General features: G+C 42.2%; 1 protein-coding gene across 1 annotated transcript in view; it reads right to left on the minus strand.

Moving 5' to 3' along the window:
- spon1a (spondin 1a) overlaps nt 1–8518 on the minus strand; it is a 65056-nt gene extending 56538 nt beyond the window's left edge. Inside the window, exons 1-3 of the mRNA XM_035151232.2 lie at nt 7873–8518; nt 6864–6970; nt 2295–2428 (exon numbers count right to left, since the gene is read on the minus strand). Of these exons, the coding sequence (XP_035007123.1) occupies nt 2295–2428; nt 6864–6970; nt 7873–8104 (473 nt within the window). The 5' untranslated portion in view covers nt 8105–8518. The remainder of the gene's footprint in view (nt 1–2294; nt 2429–6863; nt 6971–7872) is intronic.
- Between the last annotated feature and the right edge of the window lie 1306 nt (nt 8519–9824).

Below are 9824 nucleotides of genomic sequence, written 5' to 3' on the forward strand. Positions count from 1 at the left end.
CACGGATGAACAGACATATTGATCAGTGTATCCCCACATTATATGCCGGGGGATAAAGAGCCCTGAACCTTTCAAGTAGTTACAAGAGTTCCTCCACTTAAATCAATAAGACTTTATTAAAAGTGCTGTATCGCAGCGCTGAGGCATATAAAAACCGTGTCATCTTTATGACTGTCAGGTACAGGGAAGAGCGGGACCCACTCCCTGCCTGTAATCCTGATTTTCAGAGGCATCGCTTTTGAACTTCAAGCTCCTTGTTCTCTCCCTCCACCATTGTCTGTGCAATGGCATTACAGCCACATCTCTGCTCTTTCAAGTATCTCTTTCTAGACCATGCACTCTGTCGTGCTTTCAACTTTCTCCTCTATCCATGCGTTTGTAGCTGAATACAATCCTGCCACCATACCACTGGTCTCTATGGAGGAGAGCAGACGTGAAGTAAGACATTATCTGCTGTGCAAAAAAACTGCAGCACCACGGTGAAAACCAAGAGGAGGGGGATAAAAACGAGGGGAGGAGAAAGTGAGGAGCTGAAAGAGAGAATGACAGACAGAGTGAATGGAAGCTCAGAGGTTACAGAAAGGGCAGGTCAGCGAAGATGCTCCAGACAGATAAGGACAAGGGAGATGGAAAGTGCAGGGATTTAGAAAAGGGAAACGTACATCACTCTGGAACAGTCACTTAATAACATGCATTTCTGAAATAAATGCAACCTTTCTTTGCAGAGATGTAGTCCATGCAAGAGAGAAACCGACTGGGTATGCAAACCGTCAAATAGAGCATTGATCAGAAGGCCTCGTGAGTCACAGGTCCTCAGTATCTCTCCACCTGTTCTGTACTTTCATCATTTCCCAACAGATTTGGTCCATGATCTGTCTTCAGCTGAACATGACTACACCTCTGTATGAGCAAGCCCAGAGGACACACGCCAGAAGAATTGATTGGTGTCAGTCAGTTGTATAACTAATAAAGGTAATGAATAGTTTATGAAGCCAAGTGGGAATGAAAAATTGATAATACATTATGAATTTAACTGTGCGTAGCTTCAGGGGAGGGGTGTAATGAAACAGAGCTACTGTACACATGGACTTTATATATAATGGTAGAATAGCTCACAACTCCGGAGTGATGTAGCACTATACATTAAATGATTAACACTCGGGATAAGCCAGAGTCCTTGGAAAATGTTTAATTAAAAAGGATTTAATTAAAAAGTTAAAAACCAAACGCTTAGAAACATCCTACTTTGTCAACCTCTCCTTTTATATTGAAACTGACTGATAGCACCAACAATGTTCTAAAACTTCAGCATAAATTTAATAACTGTATAAAATGTTCAATGTCCATCAACCAACACTCCAACACAGTGACTGAGTTTCTCTCCAAATTAATTGAATTATGTGGAGGCCAAAGGACTTGAAATCGAGATAGGACAACTTGTAACAGAAAATTACAGATTATCAGAACATAGTTATTAAGCTTATCACATCACTACAATAATTATTAGAACACTGCTATGAACAGAGAGCTACACATATTGAATTTAAATGACTGCATCTATCACGTTTCTTTGCTTGTCCATTTTTATTTTTCGTTCTGCTTGAGAAGAACTACATGGAAATTTAAAGCCAGCTTCCTCTATTTTTGACAATTTCATCTATTTGGATTACACAATAATCATTTCCCCTCATTGCTCAATGAAGTCAAATCAACTTCATTGTTGGTCTTAAGTTTACCACGGTTGGAGCAGGACACTGGAAACTGCCATGATGTTTCCCAGGGAGAATACCAGACACTTTTATGTTAATGAAACGTTTTTTTTCTGCACCACCAAAACAAACTTATAACAAAGCTTAACTCAAACAATAGTCCCCTAGGAAATATATTAATATGCAATACTGAATTTAGTAGACATGCTCTTGGCTAATAGAAAGGTAGAAAAAAAGTATATTTATAGTTCAGCAGGAGTCAATCACGAATCTAATCTGCCTAATCTGTGGTAAAAATGGACTTTAAGATTAAGCTTGTATCTTGTTTCCTCCATTGATCTGAAGGCAGTGGTGCAAGATGTACAAATGTAATCCAAGAGTCTGATAGAAAGGGTCAGCCCTTCTCTACACATTACCAGACCTCTTTTCAAATAACGACTTAAAGTTCACAGAGTGCAAGGACCCATTTATCCAAAATAAAAAGTATATTTTATGAATTAACCCTCCGTCGAAAGGGATGTAGTGCATCTCTTATCGCCTCTGCTGGCACAGGCTCAGAATCAATTTGTGTTTACAGTTACATACTTGAGGAGGACACAGCCGGAGCCACTCGAGGGAGCCGTCCAAAACACCTGGATGCTGGTGCGTCTGCGAGGAGTGCTCTCTGTCACTGCAGGGGGGCAGTTGGTCATGAATTGTGTTTCCTCCTCATCAATTATCTGTAAAGCATGAACACACACACACACACACATATTAGAGAGAGCACTTGAAAGATCTTAGCAGCTGACACTGACAATAATTGCACATTTTCAGGACACATCAAGGACAAAGAAAACATTTAAAAGCTGAGGATGAAGTAATTATTGTAAATTACAGTTATGATAGATATAAATCACATTATAGTCTTAAACCATGTGTGGCTTTCAGCAGTTTAACGCTGTTACAACCCCTGATAGCTATTCACTTGACATGAAGAGACGTGTCACGTATCGGTGATTCAAACATCTGCAAGTGTATTTGTGTGAATATTAAAGTGGAAGTTCCCATCCTCTGGGTTGGAAGCCCTGTAGTTGTGTCTGTAAATAAATCTGATAGGTAGTGAGATGATTAACGGGAGGAAAGAAGAAAAAAACAGTTCAGCTGAATAAAAGTTAATTGGCTCATTTTGATATTCGGCAATGATTTCTTATGAAACTACATTAAAGTCCTGTAGTTTTACAATTTCTTGTCTTGTTAAAATAAAACAGAATGAAAGTATATCGGGAAAAGCACTCAGATTCATGTAGCTTTTGACAAGATGTCACAGTGGGTTCGTGAGCCAAAATGGTTGTGAACCACAGTGAGAGAAATAGAAAGAAGTCAGTTGTCGGATGGTTGTGGCTGGAAGTCCTTGTGAATCACTGTCATTGTCATTGTATTGGAAACACAGGCACAGGCTTCTTCAGACCTTCCAGCACAGTCTAATAGACATGGTTCAGACATTTAACGGCAAACAGCAAGGCGATAAACCCAGTGTAGTGAATGGATGACACATGGCCCTCTTTGGCCACTTTCCATATTGTCAGCCTCGTGAGCACAACTTGGCATCTAACTGCAGCTGGAAGACACATGAAAAAGTCTCAGGGGAAAGCAATACCGGTGAAATAAAGTCAATTAAAATAAAATCATCAATACCTAGATCAATTAGAAAGTTAGCACCCACATTTTTGGACATCACACTAGTGCTGTAAACAACATACAGAAAGACTTTGAATACTTTGGGTCAAACTGAAGCGTCCAGATGCTGCCCTCTCCACTCAGGTGCCCAGCTGAGATACTGAGCGTCTCATTGATTTGAACTGGACAGAAAGTTCGTGGAGTAGGTTGCTGCCAGGGAGAGAATATTCACTGCCCAGAAACCAAGGATCTGTTTGATAGGAAGTGACACAGTAAAGACGGGGAACTTTCTCACTCCATAAAGCTGTCAGCAGAGAATTTCCTTTGTCATACAATGTTATGAATGAGTTCCTTCTGAAAGTGGATTGTGTGGGGATGTGCGTGCCTCTGTATGTGTGTCCGTGTGTTAGTCAGTGAAAAGTACGACGGATGTGTCTGTGTGTGTGTGCATTAAACCTATCTCTGTTTGACGGATTATACCCACCCCCTCTTCCGTGTTCCCATGGTTTCTAACAGCCTGGCCTGACTGGACTGCAACATATGTTAAAACCAGTGAGGTCTCGTGGGAACGCACTAAGGTCCATCTGCAGAAGAAAGCAACCGATTTGCTTCAAAATGACCCAAGAGCCTTTTCTTCTTGTACGTGTCCAATTCTAAGTTTTCTTATCTACAAATAGACAGATCGGCTGTAAGAAAAATGAGAGAAAAGGTGACGAAACAAGTTTTTGTTTCGTCACCTTTTCTCTATAAATAATAACTTGTTTAGTTCTGCCCAGAGAACCAGACAATAAATTGTGTCAGACTTCTTAGTTGTCCGAGTATCAGATCATCTTTGTGGGAGGATAATACACTCATGATGTCTGCTGAGTCTGCGATTATGTAGTATTTAGCTCTCAAGTGGATTTCTCCCCTCACATATCACGTAACAATTTGCCTTTTCTGGTTCCACCGCCGCACCCTGCTGAGAGGTAATGTCTCATCAGACATCACCGGCACTGCTGGTTTACCATCCTCCCAACAAACGCACGCATGCACACACACACGAACACAGAGGCAGCTGACCTCCCCAGAGAGCTCAATAAAAGTGCTTTTCATCAAGTGGGAGCTGTCCTGAGACGGCTGAGATGTAGCACACCAGCAGATTTCAAATGAGCTGTATGTTAAATAAAGCCAGACGTCTTCTGTTGCAGCTTCTTTTCTCTTTCTATTCTCTCAATGCCTGGAGGCCGGCCCACCCAGAGCTCTTTCAGAATGGAGGAAGTGTGTGTGTGTGTGTGTGTGTGTGTGTGTGTGTGTGTGTGTGTGTGTGTGTGTGTGTGTGTGTGTGTGTGTGTGTGTGTGTGTGTGCGCCCATGCATGCGTGCATGTGTCTATGTGTCCGTGTGTGTTTGGACTTAAAAGAAAACTGAAACATGAAAGACTAACGGAACAGGTGATGATAGAGGGATATCTCCATGGACAGCAGTTTATTTTTACTACACTGTCGCATGCTGCTTATAAACTAGACAGGTGACCATCTGCAGCTGCAAAAGAGACCTTCAACTTCTTCAAACCAGGCAGGAGACAGGCAAAGGCAAAACCCTGGTGATGACAAATCCATTCTTTTTACTTTTGATGCTTAACTTCTAAAGGCTCACGGATCTATCCATCACAACTTTTTGTGTGCACCTCACACTCTTTCTCATCGTTTCTCATCCATGTTTGGAGCAAAGTGACTTAACGTGACTAAATGATGTAGGGTCTCCCCTCTGCCTCCGGACGTTTAGCGCCCTGTCACACCATACCAAGCACCGCCGTATGGCTGGGGATCACGCTCAAGGCTAGCACTAAATAACAACAGCATGAAATCAATTGCAAGGACAAATAAAACAGAGAAAGCCTTGCCGGTGCTAACACTGGGTAATGAGATGTGAGGTGCACGCAGGACAAAATAAAGTGTTCCTGTTTTTTATGTCCTCCCATATTCAAGGCTCAGGTTCACAGAGAGTGCCAGCATGGCAATAACTGTGATCAGGGTAGCCTGAGGGGTGCTCGTCAAACCTTCCCATGTACTGTACACTACAGGTTCAATAAAATAATGGGTTTATGTGGGAAGCAACTGAAACCCACGGGTTCACAAGATTCTGAAAAAGAGAACGACACACATGTTAAACCCATTTAACTACTGGTCCTTTACTGGGTCTACTCTAGGAAACATATGATTTCAAGTCCTGGGAAGGTACAGTCATTTGGCTCATGGGCTAAAACCAGCTGCCTATATGTGTGCCTTTCTTTTTCCTATTTGGAATACACTATCTTTACTGTTGTTCACTACATTCAAGTAAATCAAATACTTCAGAACTTGACAAAGCTAAAAGATGTTCCTCAGTTTCTCAGTTCTTTCAAAATTCTATTGAAAACAGGATGTCATCGTGTGCACTGTAAGCTCTATGAATATCTGGAAACTGCAGCTTTGACTTGGATGGAAGAAGCATTGGCAGGACACAGTGAGCTAAAAGGCATGAGAGCAGAACAAGAATCAGTGGAGAGGAATGAATTTAAAGGTTATGAATGTAAAATAAAGTTTAGGGTTCATAGATTCTTTTTCACATTACATTGTAGTTCTACTGTCATTGTGTTCTAATGGAATATACGGACATTAACTTGTACTGTATGCGTAATAAAATCAGTGAATTGCATTTATCTTTGTAGTACATGATTGTTATCCCTCCTCTCTGCGCTCACACACATATCACCAAGCTTCTCCTTCTCTCCACCAGTCAGCTCCTCACACTGCATTACAATTACAAAAGACCTCACATATTTGGCCGCGATCACATGTGCGTAACAGCACCAGTTTCCTTGCCTTCTCTCTCTCTCTCTCTCTCTCTTCCTTTCGCACTCTCAGCCTTGCTCCCTTCTCTCTCTCTCTCGCCCTTAGTACTCCAGTTGGACCTCTCTCTATACAATGCAAATTAGCCCCTTACCACCAACTGTACACTTCCTTCATCCATGAACTGCACGTCTGCCTGTGAGAGCACAACTCCTCAAGTACTTTCGCAGCCCGGCAGAGCACACACAGCTACATGGAGCTGAGCTGAGAGTATGCTCTTTTCATATGCTATATCAAGTCGATTAGAGGAGGTGAGGTGAGAAAAATAACACCTTGACATGTGAACACAGGAAGGCTGTGCACATAAAAAAAAAAAAGGGCCCACCCCCCTCCCCCAAGCTAATGTAAGATCTGTCTCTATTTGTTGTTTTGGCACACTTCTTCTTGCACAGTGCTTGTGCTGGAGTCCAGAGGAAGGATGGTATTGAAATGAACTGTGCTAAGTCATAAATTCAAATGTATTATATCACCCGATATAAAGGATGGATATTAAATACCAGGGTTCAACTAAAGGTGTGTCAAACTGTAATAAGGGGCGGATAATTCATTCCCATCTACGGGAACTGTCTTAATTGGGGGTTTTCTTCCGGACAATATCAGTATTGATATCTTCAGCACTGCCTCACCTGGAAATTTCCAACGTAGTCCTCGTCCCTGTCTCCTACTGTGCCCTCCTTCAGGGCTATAAGGATGAACCCTCTGAAGTAGGAGGGGCTGGATGCGCTCACAGTCACTAGATGGGAGCAAACAAAAGAGACAGCCACTATCAACACAGATAAAACCTCAACTGCAATTACCATTCCAAACAGGAGGCAAAAAATGGGCCTCGCTACCTGCCTGCCTGAGAAGTGTTGCCTTTAGAAATGACTCTACATGTTTTGGAGCTCTGATGGATACAAGTGTAAAATGTTCTGATAAAGCCCTGTTTTTAAACATCAAACATTTCACCTATTCTCGAGGATGTAGCTTAGATAACAGCAATTATAATGACTCATTCTCAGCTTTGCAGTTATTTCTTGCCTACAAGATGCTTAAGATAGGGTTTTGTTCACTCTACAATCCAGCAGACCATACAAATTACTGTTCATTCTACTTTAGAGAAAATTTTATTTGGTGCACTTGATAACTTTCTCAGCATCTTGAAATAAGTCTTTAACAAAATTACTCATTCCTGTTGTATGTAATAGGTTTTCATTAAGACCCCAGTTCGAGTTAACACTATCTTACTATTTGGATAATATAAAATATAGCCTATGTGATTAAAAAGAATCAGAAAGAAAAAACCTAGGTAGGAACCAGAAGCCTTTGACATTCACTGAGCAACTGGCCAGTGCAAGTTGTGGTATAAAGGTTTAGCTAAATAAAACAAAAATGCCATAAAGGATAGGCCCTTTTAAAAGGCTAAATTTGGGTTATGAAATTTCAAGATTAGACATTACTGTCCCATTTGACTTTCAATTGTTAAAAAGCAATTACTCTGAACTAAAGTTCCATTTTTCATAGGTCAAAAGCAGCCTCTGTTGAAACTTATTTGGAGTTTGCACAGCCTGGTGTCCCCGGACTAGTGCGTATTTGACAATGCGCACCAAGTGCCAGCCAAAGCACTGCGCGTAAATCTGCCAGACAAACACCAACCTCCGTATGTGCTCCCCGGCTGATAGTTCTCGGGGTCTCCTTCAACGCGGAGGCGAAACTCGTTGTTGTCCTCTTTCCGATTGCCCTGAGCCCGTAATATCCGACTACAGTAGCCGTCCGCCTTCCCGACTCTTTCAGAGGGCTCCTCGGTGAACGCAAACATATTGCACGCTGTGCCGGAGACGAAGCAGAGCAGGAGCAGAACGCGTGGATGGAGCCCGGTTGGTGTCATCGCTGTAGGTCTCCGACAGCCGGGGCTGATGCGCGGAGGTGGGGGGAAAAAATCCTTGTCAGAGGTGGAGGAGAAACGTGTTGTTCAGCTCCTGCTTCACTTCTGAACGAGGAAACAAGTTGCCAACTGCTGAAGTAGACTTGTGCTATGAGGGTAGATCCATCCTGGTGGGAATGAAATAGAGAGAGAGAGAGAGAGAGAGAGAGAGAGAGAGAGAGAGAGAGAGAGAGAGAGAGAGAGAGAGAGGAGGAAGAAGAGGAGGAGGACTGGCTGACCGGGATGTGCTGCTGTGCAGTCACTCTCCGACAACTGCACCGTGCGCGCAGCTGGTCACACTGAACAGGGTAGCAGGGGTCCGGGGAGAGAGGACTGAGCGGTGTGGGTCTGTCTCCAGGGACACAGCTATTCACAAAGCCACAAAGTGAACGGGACTCTGAACCAACAGACTGAGAACACACACACACACACACCAACATTCCTAGGAGAGGTGGGGGCAACGAGACAGGGCTGAAATCAGTGTGTGTGTCATCATTCAAGTGCCCTAAGAAAGACAAACACACACAAACACACAGACATTCTTGTACTTCTATCTTAGTGAGCACACCAGTTGGCACAATGCATTCCCAAGCCCCTTAACCTTACTTTAACGATCACAACCGAATTTCTGAACCCTAAACCTGATCCTAACGCTAACAGCCCTTTGAAAAAGCGGGGACCTGTCAAAATGTCCTCACTCTGTAAAGTCTATATGCTCAAAATGGCCAAGATATATGTATATATATATATATACACACACACACGCACACAAATGAATTAATAAAGCTTGCTAAATGGTTGTCTTGGTGACTAATCAAACAAGCCTTAGTCACATGACAGTGTTGAACTCATCTGCTGCCGGGTGACTGCTTTGCTCAATGTTTTCCTGGTGCACAAACGTCAACTGATGAAATGTCAACATATGCACAGGGATGTGATGTCAGTATGTGAGCATCCACCTGATTTAACACATCAGTAGCATCTATATATCAAGATAACAAGATATATGCCTATTAGTTGCATTCATAAACTAGTTGGAAATAAATAGAAAATGCTGTACTGTCATTATCAACGCATTGAGATTTCACATACATTTAGTACACTTAGATAATATCGATCTATCTCAGTATCTTTTACCAAGGCCCACAAGCGCCCTTCAATTAAATGAAGACACACCAAATTGCAAACACTCATAGATATCAGTCCCCAAAATATAATTTTTTTTTCATCAAAATCCATATAGTTTACCATTAGAAATCAGTGAAAATGTCAGACAAGTGGGAACTGTTGGGTTTCTCTAAGATTTTAAGGTCTCAACCTCACTATGTAAAGTACAAATAAAATTGAATTGCCTGAACAGCAAAAAAACATGTTTTTCCATGTCTCGCATGCTGTGCTGAACCTGCATGAAACTAATAAAGCTGTTGTGAAAGCAATATAACATGGCCTGACACTGTATACTATGCTATCGCGTTTAAATTTGTTGACATTACAACTGCATGTTTCTAGAAGTGGTTATGACAGTCAGTCCAGCACTTTGTTCCAGACTAAAAAAAAGCAGCTACTGAATGGATTTCCATAACACTCTATACAAACCTTCATGCTCCCCAGAGGATGGAGCCCTCTGACTGCTGATCCCAAAGGAATCTCCTCCTCTAGTGCCACCATGAGGTTCACATCTGTG

Source organism: Hippoglossus stenolepis, chromosome 1, assembly GCF_022539355.2.
Source record: "Hippoglossus stenolepis isolate QCI-W04-F060 chromosome 1, HSTE1.2, whole genome shotgun sequence".
Classification (NCBI taxonomy): Eukaryota; Metazoa; Chordata; class Actinopteri; order Pleuronectiformes; family Pleuronectidae; genus Hippoglossus; species Hippoglossus stenolepis.